This window comes from Mesoplodon densirostris, chromosome 19 (assembly GCF_025265405.1).
Source record: "Mesoplodon densirostris isolate mMesDen1 chromosome 19, mMesDen1 primary haplotype, whole genome shotgun sequence".
Lineage (NCBI taxonomy): Eukaryota > Metazoa > Chordata > Mammalia > Artiodactyla > Ziphiidae > Mesoplodon > Mesoplodon densirostris.
The window spans coordinates 29,012,306-29,029,300 of NC_082679.1; the positions used below are offsets into that span (position 1 = coordinate 29,012,306).

At 42.0% G+C, this 16,995-nt stretch overlaps 2 protein-coding genes across 3 annotated transcripts in view; one reads left to right on the forward strand and one right to left on the reverse strand.

Moving 5' to 3' along the window:
- Nucleotides 1–8,536, reverse strand: part of VPS35 (VPS35 retromer complex component) — a 33,732-nt gene extending 25,196 nt beyond the window's left edge. Inside the window, exons 1-2 of one of the 2 annotated variants that reach the window (XM_060084250.1) lie at nucleotides 8,457–8,536; nucleotides 210–308 (exon numbers count right to left, since the gene is read on the reverse strand). In XM_060084250.1, the coding sequence (XP_059940233.1) occupies nucleotides 210–308; nucleotides 8,457–8,459 (102 nt within the window). In that variant the 5' untranslated portion in view covers nucleotides 8,460–8,536. Of the gene's footprint in view, nucleotides 1–209; nucleotides 309–4,801; nucleotides 4,874–8,456 lie in introns of those variants that run through there. The other variant, XM_060084248.1, reaches the window with a different exon arrangement.
- Nucleotides 8,537–8,708: 172 nt separating this feature from the next.
- Nucleotides 8,709–16,385, forward strand: ORC6 (origin recognition complex subunit 6). Its single transcript, XM_060083906.1, has 7 exons — nucleotides 8,709–9,075; nucleotides 10,930–11,059; nucleotides 12,302–12,465; nucleotides 12,678–12,767; nucleotides 14,193–14,305; nucleotides 14,743–14,811; nucleotides 15,854–16,385. Exons 1-7 carry the CDS (start codon nucleotides 9,011–9,013, stop codon nucleotides 15,979–15,981), a joined length of 759 nt encoding a protein of 252 aa, XP_059939889.1. The 5' UTR covers nucleotides 8,709–9,010; the 3' UTR covers nucleotides 15,982–16,385.
- The last annotated feature ends 610 nt before the right edge of the window (nucleotides 16,386–16,995 follow it).

Genomic DNA, 16,995 nt, shown 5'->3' on the forward strand with positions numbered 1-16,995 from the left:
CAGACAATCTCAAAACATAAATATAATGGTAAGTCAATATTTCAACAGGGCTATCTGTTGAAACTGCTCCAAGCAGTGCTTGAGGGAAGTGGGACTGAAGATTAGATTTACCAGAAGCAGTAGTGCAGTATACACTTTAGAGTATACAACTTTAGAGAACACTGCATATGCGTTCTTAGGAATACACAGACTGCAACTGTCCTTCTTACCAGGCATCTCTTCATCTGGAATGACTGGACCTTCACAGCCTGTATGGCTTCATCCAAGAGCTTTTCCTGCTCATCCTGAGGTGACTGCTGTGTTGTAGGCTGAAAAATTTTTTTAAAAACCTCCCATTAATGTCTCATTAGCACTCTCTCCTAGTAAATCTTAAATCTGTTCTTTCTATATTTCCCACCATACTTTATATTTCCAAGGCTTTCATATAAGACTCATTCCAGTTCTACATCTCAAACTAATTTATCAACTTTTGACAACTGAACAGAGAGCTGTGCCATCACTGAAGTTAAGAGCATAAGATTGCTGAAGGAGAAAAGTAGTATGTACAGAGAACTTCTTCTCAGAAACTGACTCGACCTTCCTGTAGCAGGTTGGCTTCAAAGAAATATAAGGTGGTAGTTTATGGCTGCCTATGTTCTGCTAATACACTCTGAATTCAACTGGAACATAATCAATCAATCTGTGGTGGTAAGTACAGTCTAACCCAAATCTCTAAAAGCCTCTCATCTGCATCTTGGTCTATTCTTAGGCAGACCAAGGAACTAGTTTATGAGAACACTTATCCCCTTAGGTAATATACAACGAGGGACTAAACAGCTTAGAAATAAAATAGCTAAAATTATTGTCAGTGACCTGTAGTAGAACACCATAAAGAGTACTCTCCTCAAGAACCTACCTTATCATTTCAAATATAGAGATCTACAGTTATAATGAACGAAATACATCTATATAGTCTTCTCTTTGCCATCAGAAAAATCTGCTTGCAAGATGAATTAGATCCACCTGTCAAGCAGTGTTAACCACTCCACCCCGTATGTTGTATAAACACTGTGTTACACCTCTACTACAGCAGGTATCACATTATAATTATAAATGATGGCCATTTTTATATCCTTGGGACCCAACACATTGCCTGACACATAATGGATGCTTCATAAATGTTCACCGTACGAATGAATAAGCTGGTTTTAGATTATGTTTTTAATAAAAAATGACTAAAGGATCAACAGATGAGTGGATAAACAAATTGTGTTATATACATATAAGGAATATTACTCAATCATAAGGAGTGAAGTATTGATACATGCTACGTGAACTAACCTAGAAAACATTATGCTAAGTGAAAGAAACCAGACACGGAAGAACACATATTTTAAGACTCCACTGATATGAAATACAGGCATACCTCAGAGATATTGCACATTCAGTTCCAGACCACAGCAATAAAGCAAATATTGCAATAAAGTGAGTCACACAAACTTTTTGGTTTCACAGTGTGTACAAGTTATGTTTACACTGTACTGTAGTCTATTAAGTGTGCGATAGCATTATGTCTAAGTAAACAATGTATATACCTTAATTTAAAAATAACTTACTGCTAAAAACTGCTACCCATTATCTGAGCCTTCAGTCATTCTCCTTATGCTGGTGTAGGGTCTTACATTGATGTTGATGCTGCTGATTAGGGTGAAGGCTGGGGTGGTCGTGGCGACTTCTTAAAATAAGACAACAATGAAGTCTGCCTCAGCGACTGGCTCTTCCTTTCATGAACGATTTCTCGGTAGCATGTAATGCTGTTTGATACTATTTTACCCATAGTAGAACTTCTTTCAAAATTGGAGTTAGTTCTCTCAAACCCTGCCCTGCTTTATCAACTAAGTTTATGTAATATTCTAAATCCTTTATTGTCATTTCAACAATCTTCACAGTATCTTCACCAGGAGTAGATTCCATCTCCAGAAACCACTTTCTTTATTCATCCATAAGAAGCAACTCCTCATCTGTTAGTTTGATCATGAGATTACAGCAATTCAGTCACATCTTCAGGCTCTACTTCTAATTCTAGTTCTCTTGCTATTTCCACATCTTCAGTTACTTCCTCCACTGAAGTCTTAAACCAATCAAGGTCATCCATGAGGATTAGAATCAACTTCCTCCAAACTCCTGTGTATGTTGATATTTTGACCTCTTCCCATGAATCACAAATATTCTTAATGGCTTTACTTTATCCAGACCCACCAAAGGAATCACTAACTATGGCAGCTATAGCCTTATGAAATATATTTCTTAAATTAACAAGACTTGAAATTCAAAATAACTCCTTGATCTGTCGGCTACAGAATGGATGTTGTGTTAGCTGGCGTGAAAACAGTATTAATCTCACTGTACATCTTCATCAGAGCTCTTGGGTGACCAGGTGCATTGTCAATGAGCATTAATATTTTGGAAGGAATCCTTTTTTCCTGAGCACTAGGTCTCAACAGTGAGCTTAAAACATTAAGTAAATTATGTTGTAAACTGATGTGCTGTCATCCAAGCTTTGTTTTTCCATTTATGGGCACAGGCCCATAATTCACAAGGACCCTAGGATTTTAGGAATGGTAAATGAGTATCAGCTTCAACTTAAATCCATCAGCTGCATTAGCCCCTAACAAGAGGGTCAGCCTGTTCCTGAAGCCAGACATTGACTTCTCCTCTCTAGCTGTGAGAGTTTTGTCTACATTGAAAATCTGTTGTTTAGTGTAGCCACCATCATTAATTGTCTTATCTAGACTTTCTGGATAACTTATTACAGCTTCTACATCACCATTTGCAGCTTCACCTTGCATTTTTATGGTATAGAAATGGCTTCTTTCCATAAACCTCATGAACCAACCTCTGCTAGCTTCAAACTTTTCTTCTGCAGCTTCCTTAACCTCTCTCAGCCTTCAAAGAACTGAAGAGAGAGCTTGCTATGGATTAGGCTTTGGCTTAAGGAAATGTGGTGGCTGGTCTGATCATCTATCCAGACCACTAAAACTTTCTGCCTATCAACCATAAGGCTGTTGTGCCTTCTTATCATTCATGTGTTCACTGGAGTAGGACTTTTAATTTCCTTCAAGAACTTTTCCTTTCCATTCCCAGCTTGGCTAACTGGTGCAAGAGGCTGAGCTTTTGACATGCCTTCCTCACCGAGCTTAATCATTTCTAGCTTTTGATTTACAGTGAGAACGTGCAACCCTTCCTTTCACTTGAACACTTAGAGGCCATTGTAGGGCTATTAATTGGCCTAATTTCAATATTGTTGTATCTCAGGGAATAGGGAGGCTCAAGGAGAGGGAGAGTAACGGGGAACAGCCATTCGGGGGGCAGTCAGAACACACACATTTATCAATTAAGTTTGCCAACTCATATAGGCACAGTTCGTGTCACCCCACAACAATTACAATTGTAATATCAAAGATCACTAATCACCAGAACAAATATAATAATGAAAAAGTTTGAAATATTGCAAGAATTACTAAAATGTGACACAAAGACACGAAGTAAGCAAATGCTGTTGGAAAAATGGCACCAAAAGACTTTCTAGCTGCAGGGTTCCCACAAACCTTCAATTTGTTAAAAAAAAAAAAAAAAAATTTAAAATGCAGTAAAGCAAAAGCACAATAAAACGAAGTAAGCTTGCATCCAGAACAGGTAAATCATCCATAGAAACAAAAAGCAGACTGGTGGTTACCAGGAGGGAGACTGGATGAGTAACTGCTTAATGAGTACAGGGTTTCCTTTTCGGGTGATAAGAATGTTTTGAAACTAGACAGAGATGCTAGTCATACAACATTGTTAATGTACGAAATGTCACTGAATTGTTCGCTTTAAAATGGTCAATTTTATGTGAATTCTACCTTAATAAAAAAGAAAAATGACTAGAGAGAGAATGCCTCTTACACAATGAACTAGGAAGATGGAAGAAGGCAAGCACCTACTTATAAACATGAAAGTTAAATCTGGTCTGCTCCATTATCAGAGACAATCAAAACAACACTTAATTTCGAGATTAACAAAAAGCACATAAAACCCACTTCTGAACTAGAATCATTTATAAAAACAGAATATTTTCTTGGTCTAATTTTGGAAAAAGGAAAAAATTAATTGAACAATAAGCAATGCCAAGCATCTCTCTATCTTTTCCTGTGGCAAACTCTAGTAAACTGAGTTTCCCTATGACCATACTTCTTCATAAGCATAAATAAATTTCAGAGAAAAAGTTGTGTATCTTTTAAACTGAACATTAATTTATGCAACAGAACTATTAGTGTAAAATGTTGGCAAGGAGAACATGAGCATTTAAGAATTCTGACTTCATGAAATCCACTGTTCATCACGGTCTAGCCATCTGAAAACTTCAGGGAGAACAAGCTATGGTTTGGGTTTTCTGGCTCTAAACTCTGGATGCAATAGATTTAACAATTATTAGAATCAATGGATTTCACTAGGTTCAGATGGCCAACTTAGAGATAAGTAGTGATACATCAGGAAATTTTTATAATTTTTAGTGTGGTAAAACATATATAACATAAAATTTGCCATTTTAACCATTTTTAAGTGTGCGGTTCGGTAGCATTAAGCACATTTACGTCGTTTTACAGCCATTGCCACCATCTATCTCCAGAACTTTTTCACCTTTCCAAAAGGAAATTCTGTGCCCATTAAGCAGTAACTCCCCATCCCCCGACTTGCACTCCAGGCAACCACCACTTTACTTTTTTTCTCTAGGAGTCTGACCTCTCTCTAGGAGTTTGACCTCATATAAGTGGAATCATACCATATTGCCCTTTTGTGTCCAGCTTATTTCACTTGGCATAATATCTTCAAGGCTCATCCATGCTGTAGCATATGTCAAAATTTCCTTCTTTTTAAGGCTAAATAATACTTCATCATGTGTATATACCATTCTGTTTATCCGTTCGTCTGTTGATAGATATTTGGGTTGCTTCTACCTTTTGGCTATTGTGTATAATTATATAGCAAATAAAACTGTGGTTATAAAGAGATTACAAGCAATTCAAAAATACTTGTATAGAAATGACCAGATTCAGTAATCTGTAAACAAATTGGCAAAATCTTTCTATTTTGTATCAATGGGGTTTAAAATTAATAGAAACATATATATATACACAATGTAGAAAATTACAGACTTATTATAGGCTACAAATGAAGAGATAAAGCTATATTAATATATTTTTACATATTACTTGTAAGACAATGTAGTTATTATACAAATGGCTATTCTATTCTACTTATTTATTTGGCTGCACTGGGTCTTCATTGCTGTGCACGGGCTTTCTCTAGTTGTGACGAGCAGGGGCTACTCTTCGTTGCAGTGCGCGGGCTTCTCATTGCGGTGGTTTCTCTTGTTGCGGAGCACGGGCTCTACGTGCGCGGGTTTCAGTAGTTGTGGCACGTGGGCTCAGTAGTTGTGCCACACGGGCTTAGTTGCTCTGCGGCATGTGGGATCTTCCCGGACCAGGGCTTGAACCCGTGTCCCCTGCACTGGCAGGCGGATTCTTCACCACTGCACCACCAGGGAAGTCCCCAAATGGCTATTCTAAAGGAGCATCTAGATGCCCTTCCTGGGAAGTGTCACACTGAGAGTAGTGTCAGGTATAACGTGAACATGCTCTCATTAAACACAAGCCAGGTAACCAATGATTCCTCACTCATGAAAGTGGTTCTCCGTTTACAAATGACTCTGTACATAGCAGCTACATGCATCAGAGAAAAATGGAAACACTACAGAGTCAAGATCAAATTAACATTTGTGATCAGGCCCATTTGAGCTTGAGACTCAAGCCGAACAGCCCTCCCAAGTCTACACAGTTAAAAGGTGCAGAGAGGTGGCGCAGTGGTTAAGAAGCTGCCTGCCAATGCAGGGGACGGTTCGAACCCTGGTCCGGGAAGATCCCACGTGCCGCGGAGCAACTAAGCCCATGCGCCACAACTACTGAAGCCCGCGCGCCTAGAGCCCATGCTCTGCAACAAGAGAAGCCACGTAATGAGAAGCCCGTGCACCACAACAAAGAGTAGACCCCGCTCGCCGCAACTAGAAAAAGCCCGCGTGCAGCAATGAAGACCCAATGCAGCCAAAAATAAATAAATATATTTATTTTTTTTTAAAGGTGCAGAGAAAACAAAGGTCACTACGAACATATCACTTATAAAACTATTCTCCATTCAAACAATGTGCTTTCACTTCCTCTTGTAGCAAACAAGGTTAATAAGAGTACTTACATCACCGTTATGAGTAATAAGTGAAGTGACACAGATAAAGCTTGAAAAGTGCTTAGCACTTAGTAATAAGCACTTCACATAAGTGTTACCATTATTATTATATCCCCCTCAGATATCAGCAATTATCTCCAACGATCCTAGAAACTTATTTGTCAATCTCTCCACTCATGCTACAGATGTAATCTAAGAACGCGATGCAAAGCAACCGTAAAATGAAAACCAGTCTCACAAAGATACAGAATCTCGTTATGTTAATGAAAGTACTATTTTAAAAATGATGATAAGGCACAAAATAAGCCATTGAAGTAGGGAGAACTAAGGATGATGAAGGGATGAGAACGTCCAAACATGTATTTTAATACCAAAGTGTCTCCACCTTAATTTACCAATAAATTTCCCCAGGAATCCTATGATGGCACACACCATGAGCATTCACTTCTCCCAGCTTTATCTACTAGCAATACGCTTTCTTCTCCACCTGGGGAATTTCTGTTCACCTTCCTCAGAATCAAACTTAACATGTTACTTCCTGTAGTCTTTCCCAAGCTCCTCAGGCAGAACTGTCTCTCCCTCCAGGGCCCCACAACACTGAGTTGACCGCGCTAGCAAAGCGATCCTCAGACTGTATTCCATTAAGTGCCACAAGCACGTCTTCCCTGCTAGACCCTTAAGTTCTTTGAAAGCAAGGACTATGTTTCCAGTGCCCAGCACAGTCCATGACATAGCAGGCACACAGATGCATGATGAATTGAACTGGATCCTAGAATTTTAGGTCTGGGAAGGGCCAAAGAGGCAACATTTGCTTTCAGATGCAAAAAGGAGACTCAAAGAAGATTGAGTGACTTGCCCAAGTCACACAGACAGTGGCTGTGACAAGACTGCTACTCAAGTTTTCTTTCCCAATAAAATTCATGAGAACAGGACTGTGTGTCTGGCTCACTGCTCCAAACTGGTTCATCAAGCACAGAATCTGGATGTATAGTAGATCCTCAAGTAACTGCTTTGATTACAAAACACTATAAATGTCAATCCATAAATGTTGAGAAACAGAGAAATCCTAGTTTACTTTTTGCACCGTTCTTATATCAATTCCCAACTAAAAATTCTGAGAAATAAGCAAAATCACCTTGTATGGCATCATATTATATGAAAGTAATATATGTCAAACATTCTTCTTTCTGGCATTAACACATTTAAAGCGACCCCTGTTTCCAGGCTTACAGGTTTTCAGAAGCTTGTCTACGTAAAGTGAATAGTGAGATAAAACTGACATACTGTACACCAACAACCAAAAACATTATTCATACAGTGCAGACTATGTCAAACGCTAATAAAATGCAAGTGACAACTTGCCTTTGTAGAAACTAGACACAAGGATTCACATTTTGAGGAAGTTCAAGCTCACCAGCCAACAGCCACACCACGATTTGCTGCCAGCACGGAGAGGCGCTAAGGAGTATGCCTACTTCCAGGAAGTAAAACACTTGGATTTCATCAATGGGGAGGTCAGTAAGAGAGCCAGGACGCCCAACGAACAAGTGTTAAGGGAAACAAGCAGTCTCCTTTCCGTCTCTCAGAATTAGTAGATATCAGAGAGCATGAGTCCTTCCAGGAAATTCACGTAAGCGAGTCCCTAGAATTCTGACACACACTGCAATCGAAGGGGGCTATGAGGCCGAAGAAGGCCCGGACACCATTAAGGCCCCTCCGGAAGGTATTTCTTGCACAAGGAAGGGATAAGAAAGCACTACCAGGCACAAAGGTGGAACCGCCAGCAAGGGAGCAGCCTCTGGGCGGATCCCAACGCCACCTCTGAGCCTCAGGCCCTCCGCACGCTCCCGTTCCAGCCAGACGCCCAGAAGACCTGGCACTCGGGATCCCATCAAGGCGGGCGGTGGCCGACTCCACTCAGAGGGGCCGCAGGCCCTCACGGACCCCCAGAGCTAATGAGCGGAGACACCTCCTCAAAGAGTAACAGCCACGGCCAAGCACCCCCGCCCACCCGAGCCCGGATCGCCCCGCCTGCGGCCTTCCCCAGCCTGTCGCCCACCCCGCAGGCCAAGCCGGGCTGGTATTAGCCCCAACCCGGCTGCGGGGCCCCGACTCCTCCTGCAAGGCTCCAAGGCGGTGGGAGTGAGCAGGTGCTGGGAGAAGGGTCGGCCCGGAGCCCGCGGCCCCTCAGCACTCACCATTGCGACTCCCCTAAGCCTGCAGCAAGCAGCACCCACCCCGCGCGGAGCCTCCCGCGGTCAGGTGACTCTGCGGCCCCTCCAAGCCCCGCCCCCTCTAGCTCCGCCTTCGGACCCTGCAGGCAGCTCATAGATTGGCCCCCCAAGTCTCGCGTATTCATTGGTCCTTGTCACTTCACGCTGGACTGAGGAACCTAGGCGCCAGCCAATCTCTCCACAGTGCGTGGCGGGACAGTGCGGAGTAGGGGGAAATCTCTCGGCGGCAGGAAGGAGACAGCAGGAACCTAAGGCAGCATTTGAGTCTGCCTAAAAGGGAGGAATAAAAGGGATGGGAGCTGCCGGAGCACATACACTTACTGCCTTGGCGCGTGTACTCGCAGCGCGCACGCTCAAGAGGAACACCAGGATTGGTTTACGGGGCAGTCGCAACTTCTTGTCCCAACCAATCCAGATGCAGCGAGGGGGTGGGTCCCGGCCCTCACTGGCGGGCGCGACGTCCGCGCGCGGGTTTCGTCGCGTTGCAGCTGTTTGCGGGTGTAGTCTTTGTCCGCGCCATGGATCCTGGTCTGATCCGGCGTTTAGCCCCGCGCTTGGGCATCGCCGAGCCGGAGGTGCTGAGGTGAGTCCGGTCGGGCGCACCCCAGCGGCCCTGCCCCCACAGAAGGGATTTAGGCCCTACCTTAAGAAAAACTTCCCGACAGTGGGCTTCGTGAGCAGGCCGGAGGGGCGAGTGTAGACGCCCCTGGGAACACTGTGGGATGCACGGTGGTGGGAAAGGGAGAGAGGCGGAGAGCTTGGGTCGTTTTCCTGAAACTTGTTGAGAGTTCGTTTACGGCGGAGGCAGACAGACGGGGTAGAGACCTCATGGAGGGCAGTGTCTGTGGTGGCAACGACTACGCAGGAAGCGGAATGGGGTGGTGTGCGGAGCCGCTGGGGATGGAGCGGAGCGCAGCCTCTCTGCAACCTTTAATTTAAAAAAAACTTGCGAGAAAGCCTCGGAGGCGGGGTGCCATTGGCGCTGAGACCCGATTTATAGAAGGTGCCAGCCACGGGAAGATGTGCGAAGAGGGCCCAAGCAGGGACAGCAGCCTGTGCAAAAGCCCGGAGATGGGAAGGACTTTTGCATGATCCAGGGTTAGAAATAAAGTATTGGGGCTTCCTTGGTGGTGCAGTGGTGAAGAATCCGCCTGCCAATGCAGGGGACACAGGTCGAGCCCTGGTCCTGGAAGATCCCACATGCCGCGGAGCAGCTAAGCCTGTACACCGCAATTACTGAGCCTGCACTCTAGAGCCCGTGAGCCACAACTACAGAGCCCGCGTGCCACAACTACTGAAGCCCGTGTGCCTGGAGCCTGTGCTCCGCAACAAGAGAAGCCACCGCAATGAGAAGCCTGCGCACTGCAACGAAGAGTAGCCCCCGCTCGCCGCAAGTAGAGAAAGCCCGCGTGCAGCAACGAAGACCCAACACAGCCGATAAGTAAATAAATGAAAAAAGAAAGAAAGAAAGAAAGTATTGTAGTTAAACTGGGAGGGCAGGGCTAGCCTGGGTGCCTGGACTGTCAATTAGGTGAGTGAAGGGAAGGAAAGGAACACCTCCTGGACTCGTAATCATTTAGAACAGTGCTTCTCAAAGTGTGGTGCCTGGACCAGCAGTATCAGTATCTTCTTGGAACTTGGTAGAAATGCACATTTTTAGGCCCCACTATAGGCGTACTGATCAGAAACTCGGGCTGGAACCAGCAATCTTTTCACAAGCCCCAAGGTTACTGTCATGTACACTAAAGTTTGAGAACTACAGATTTATTTTTATTTATTTATATATGTACGTATGTATGTATGTACGTATGGCTGCGTTGGGTCTTCGTTGCTGTGCGCCGACTTTCTCTAGTTTCGGCGAGCGGGGGCTACTCTTAGTTGTGGTGCGCAGGCTTCTCATTGCAGTGGCTTCTCTTGTTGCAGAGCATGGCCTCTCGGCGCGTAGGCTCTGGAGCGCAGGCTCAGTAGCTGTGACGCAGGGGCTTAGTTGCTCCGCGGCATGTGGGATATTCCTGGACCAGATATCGGACCCGTGTACCCTGCATTGGCAGGCGGATTCTTAATCACTGCTCCACCAGGGAAGTCCCGAGAACCACAGATTTAGAGGAAGGAGGAACCCTGGTCTCACTTGCCTGCCTCTGTCACAGTTCATGCTTGTTCCAGTAATGGAAGGCTGAAAGAAGGGTTGGACTTTTTGGGAGGATTTCAGGAACTTACGTTTGCTTGAAAGTACTTGAGCACAGTGATGTCTGGAGTCAGAGGGTTTGTTCTGTTTTGTAGAACCTGTCCTCCCCCAAAAGTTGTGAGTTTCATTCCCAGCCCCAAATAAACTTGCATAGGAATTAGGGTCGAAGTGAAGTCCGCCAGGCTGAATTCATTGTTTACCAAAGTATTGGGCAAACTTCTGGGAAAGAGTTTTAGTGAATGTGTTGCTCAGGAAAGCAGAGGAGTACTTGCGACTGTCCCACGTGAAGTGTGTTGGCCTGGCTGCACGAACCACAGAAACCAGCAATGCAGTCATGTGCCTGGACCTTGCAGCTTCCTGCATGAAGTGCCCCTTGGACAGGGTAAGTAGGTCCCACTGGATGTCTGAATAATCTGGTGCAACACTGAAGTTTAATCATGTTTTCATCTCTGGTTGGACTAGCCCCCATCAAAACTCCGTGTTTTAGAATTTTCCTGGCTATTCTCCTACGTTATTCTAGATGAACTTTAGAAACATTTTGTAGAGTTTGAGAAAAAATATTTTTTGCAACATTCTCTTTATTCTTTACTACCTAGTTTTCTTGAGCACCTCTTTCTTTACACAAGGCTGTCTTCCACACTGCCACTAGCATCATTCTCTTAAATCACATACTTTAAAACCCATGTATCATTTTTCTTCCAGTGTCACAGTGGTTGAGAGCCAAGCTATGGCAAGACTCACATGTTGAGACCACATCTCAACACCACCGGTTACTAACTCTGAGTCTCTAGTTTCCTCATCCATTAAATGGGGATAAAGGTATCCATTTCACTGGATAATTGTAAGGAGGAAACAATGTACTATATGTAACACTCTTAACACAGTGCCTGTCACATAATGGTACACTGATAAAAATGGTGGCATTAAAAACCCCATTGGCTCCCCATGGGTTCGCCCCCCCATTACCATCAAACTCTCCAGCCCTTCTTGAACCCTACTAACCTCAAGCTACACTATTCACTTAACAGACCATGCACCTTAATGACTGACTTTGTAAATGCAAAGTCTTTTTTTTTTAACCTGGAATGCTTTTCTAGCAAGCTCCTGTTTGTCTTGAAATGACCCTGCCTTGCTGTTACATCCTTTATTAAGCTTTCCTTTCCCAAGCAGAGTTGGTGTCCCTCAGTTGTTGATCCTCCTGTTTCTCTCCCAGTTTCCCTCTTATCTCCCTTTCACACACACTCACCCTCCCCACCTCACTCCCACTACTTCCCTCCTTTGTTTTTCCAGTGAATTGCACATTGGCACCTTTGTTAAAACAAATAACCATATATGCATCTCCTATGTTTTTTCATTCACAGCTTGGCTGTGGTAACACTTTGTTGTATTTTAAATTATCTGCACACATGCATGACTGCCTTTCTATAGTATGAGCTTCTTGCCAGCGGTACTTAACTTGCCTGACATGATTACTGATTTTTGACTAAATGAAGCTAAACCTTTAGGTAGAGTGACTTGCCACAGAATTAATTAATCTTGAAAAGTTGACTTATTAAACAAGTGTTAAAGGCACTAATACACAGTACTTATGATTTTTATGATTCATCTGTTTTTCCTTTCAAAGGCTTATTTAATTAAACTTTCTGGTTTGAACAAGAAGATGTATCAGAGTTGTCTTAAATCTTTTGAGTGTTTACTGGGCCTGAACTCGAATATTGGAATAAGAGACCTAGCTGTACAGTTTAGCTGTACAGAAGCAGTGAACATGGCTTCAAAGATACTGCAAAGGTATGAGGCATATAATTGAAAATCGATACTGATACATAAAGCAGAAGTATCCAATGTCCTGGTAATTTTCTGTCTTAAAAAATAACTAATATGCTGAAGTGACAGAATGCATATCTTATACATTTAAATAGTTTGTAAGTTCTGATTTGCATTTTCAGTTTCTTTGAAATAATATTTTCTAACATAACTCTGCAAACACTGCTTTCACTTAGCTATGAGTCCAGTCTTCCACAAACACAGCAAGTGGATCTTGACTTATCCAGGCCGCTTTTCACCACTGCTGCACTACTTTCAGCATGCAAGTAAGTGTTCCTTTTAACATTCAGCAAAGTCTCTAATTTATAAATAAATTGCTCGTTGCCAAAGAATACTTCTAATTTAGTTGATTTCAACTCAGCATATTTTCCTAAATAACCTTAATAGTGGCCAAGTGACCCGATTCTCAGTTTATCCCATGATGGACCTGACAACGAGGAACTAGTGTTGCCCAAAGTCCACTTGCCAAGTGACAGCCACATATATGTATATGTATGCTAAGTCATGAAACCTAGCATTAAAACAGTGCTTAGTTGTGATTTTCCAGTCACATTTTTTTAAAGAACTGATTGCAACTCTTTTTCAAGTAATTTATAAAACTTTTCAATGATAAATTCTTAATTTGAATCTTTGGGGTTATCTGTGTGTATACTGAAATTTTACCCTGGAAATATTAGTAATTGTTATCTTTGTCTAAAGTTGTCTTGTTTTATCTTGCTGGAAAACTCCTTAGAAAACAAATTGTAGCTGGTGCTTAAAGAATAGGTTTCTTACTATTTAACCACTAACTTTGGTGTGTTTGGCTCCATTAGCTACTATTAGTGAATAGAAATAGTCCCTTTATCTCAACAAAGATATATGTGTGGGGGGGGAGTATGGCTGTTATGGTAGAAAGCAGTATTGACAACCTCACTTTTTTTTTTTTTTTTTTTCTTTTTGCGGTACGCGGGCCTCTCACTGTTGTGGCCTCTCCCGTTGCGGAGCACAGGCTCCGGACGCGCAGGCCCAGCGGCCATGGCTCACGGGCCCAGCCGCTCCGCGGCATATGGGATCCTCCCAGACCGGGGCACGAACCCGTATCCCCTGCATCGGCAGGCGGACTCTTAACCACTGCGCCACCAGGGAGGCCCGACAACCTCACTTTTGAAAGCACATTTCACTGAACAAAGAAAGGTTTGAATGGGTCTGTTATTTTAAATAAGAAGTTTGTTTTGTATTTTTCATTAGTGGTTGTTGTGAAGTGTTATTAGGGAGGGGGTTTTTGAAGGAGAGGGTGGTGTATATTCTTGTAGTCATATAAATACAAGCATCATAAGCGTTTAAGGTGAGTTAAACACTTTAAAATGCTGTAATTGTCATTTAGCAAGTTAGTTAACATCTGGGATGTATAAGAAAGAGTTCTATAAAGCATGAAGTACTATAGCAAATGTCTTTTATGTGCCCCATTTGTTATGTAACAGACCCCGTGTGCATTTTAACTCTCGCAGTACAATAAATAACTAAATAAATAGCTTTAAAAGGTAAGTTTGCATGGTTTTAGCTAATGATATATGTTTGAAATAAAGGGGAAATTAAACAGTTGGAGGCTCTTCGTAAAGCCTGAGTGGAAAGGAAATAAGTTGATAACTGGTTGCCCAAAGAAGATAACAATACTGATCTTAAGAACAGTAAGTTATCAAATTCTTTTGTAGGATTCTAAAGCTACAGGTGGACAAAAATAAAATGGCAGCCACATCCGGTGTAAAAAAAGCCATGTTTGATCGACTCTGTAAACAGTTAGAGAAGATTGGGCAGCAGATCGACAGTGAGTATTCATTCCATGTTGCAAGAATGTGTCATTTGAAAATGTAAACCTGCTGGTAAAAGTTAAGTATTTTCAAACTTGCAAACTAGCTGCTCTCTGAATTATATATTCTTGTCTATCTGCAGACAAGATCGGCTTTTACTGAGAAAATTACTGTTCTTTTCTATTTTTCAAATAAAATAGCTTAATAACTAAAAAACAAAAAAATCCAACCCTGTGATTCCGTAAATTCATGCCTAGAAAATAGATTCTCTGTTCTGAAGTCTGACAGGAAAAGCCAAAGAAAAGAGAAGGGCAAGATCATTTGCCTTCTCCTTATCCTAGTATTTGGTCAATCAAGGTATCTGGTTTTTATTTGTGATCCAAAATAAGCCCCAAAACTAAAATTGAAAATGGGAGAAAAATTAACTCTGATAATACTTTTTTTTCCCCTAAAGGAGAGCCTGGAGATTCAGCTACTCCACCATTGAAGAAAAAGAAGACAGTGGTTGAACCTTCAGCAACAGGTGAACCATTATTAACACCGGATGAACATTGTAAAATTAGTACAATAGGATTAGTGTACAGTGGGTTTAATGCAGTGAACAGCCCTTTGCTGCTTTAGCAGCTTGCCTTGACAAGAGTCAGATTTTATATTTGCAGCAACATGGATGGATCTAGAGATTATCATACTAAGTGAAATAAATCGGAAAGAGAAAGACAAATACCATATGATATCACTTGTATGTGGAATCTAAAATATGACACAAATGAACTTATGTACGAAACAGAAACAGACTCACAGACATAGAGAACAGACTTGTTGCCAAGGAGGAGGGTTCAATTGGGAGTTTGGGACTATCAGATACAAACTATTATATATACGAAGGATAAACGACAAGGTCCTACTGTGTAGCACAGGGAATATATTCAGTATCCTGTGATAAACCATAATGGAAAAGAATATGAAAAAGAATATATATATATATGTATAACTGAATCACTTTGCTGTACACCAGAAACTAACACAACATTGTAAATCAACTATACTTCAATTTTAAAAAAAAGTCAGATTTTAACTAAATCCTGGAAGTTAATCATTTGATAAGACCAGTTTTCCAAGCAGTAGTTTACAGAAGTATCATGTAATTAAGAATACATCTGAAGGCAAACTGCTTAGGTTCATATCCTGCTTTACCACCGGGTGGCTATGTGATTTTAGGAAAGTGACAATTTCTGTGAGCCTCAATTTCCTAATCTATAAAATGTGATTAATATTAGCACCCATTTCACATAATTGTGGTGAGGGTTGAATGAGATAATACGATTAAAAAGTGCTGGATTCAGGGCTTCATAAATGTTAGCTATCATCAAGATGTCTTGGAATGCTTGGAGTATAAGGGAGAGTGAAAAACTGATGTGTTAACTTGTTTCCACTTCACATTTTGGTATCTTATTCCCTATTACCTTAATTAAGATAGACATTTTAAAGTAAACAAGCTTACTTCTTTCTTACTCATTTGTAAACATAAGGATTTTGAAACATTAAAAAAATTTTTTCTCTCATAGAAACAGAGAATGTAGTAGAGATCCCACATAAACTGCAAAAAGATGAAGATCTGACACAGGATTATGAACAGTGGAAAAGGAAAATTTTGGAAAATGCTGCCAAAGCACAAAAGGCTACAACAGAGTGATTTCAGCTTCCAGACCACCTGTACTGCAAACCAGCAGTGCATCTGCCACCTCAAGGAAGATGTGAGGGCTTTGGAAATTTGTTTGAACTTTTATAACAAGGATCCTATCCTTAATAGCAAAGAAACCAGCATTGCGGCTGAGCAGGGTGGCTCTCACATGGGCAGCAAATTCGTTAGATTAGCTCCAGTGCCTGGTTGGCTCAGCCTTGGCTCCCCACAGTTCTGCTCTCTCCTACAAAATGTCATTGAAGCTGTTTTGTTTTAAGCAAAAGACAGTCTCCTGTCCTATCCAGAATATGAAATGCAAGCTGAATGGAGTCTAAAGATTGTACTTAAGTTTTTGTGTTAATCTCTTCGTTTGACTAAATATATAGTACAACCTACGTTAATAAATACTATTTTTATATGCATCCAAGGTGCAGTTGTTATCAGTTTGGGAGAATCGGTGGTATGCAAAAAGCCGTCTACTCTAGCAGGAAAGAAGCCCAGGTTGCTGAACACTGAACCATACTGCTCCCCAGAGCACAAACTCTTGAATCAGACTTTCTGGGTTTAAAACACTGCTCAGCCATTTACCACCTGTGAAACCTTGAGCAAATTAATTAGCTTCTTTATGCCAAATCATTAAGTAGGAATAAAAATAATGTCTACCTCCTAGAATAATTTGGAGGAGTATCTGAGCTAATACATGTAAAGCATTTAGTACAGCTCCTGGTATAAGTATTTAGTAAGTATTAAAATACAGAGGGGCTTCCCTGGTGGCGCAGTGGTTGAGAGTCTGCCTGCCGATGCAGGGGACACGGGTTCGTGCCCCGGTCTGGGAAGATCCCACATGCTGCGGAGCGGCTGGGCCCGTGAGCCATGGCCGCTGAGCCTGCGCGTCTGGAGCCTGTGCTCCGCAACGGGAGAGGCCACAACAGTGAGGCCCGCGTACTGCAAAAAAAAATAATAAATAAAAATAAAAAAATAAAATAAAATAAAATAAAATACAGAAAGAAACATGTAGAGGTCTCA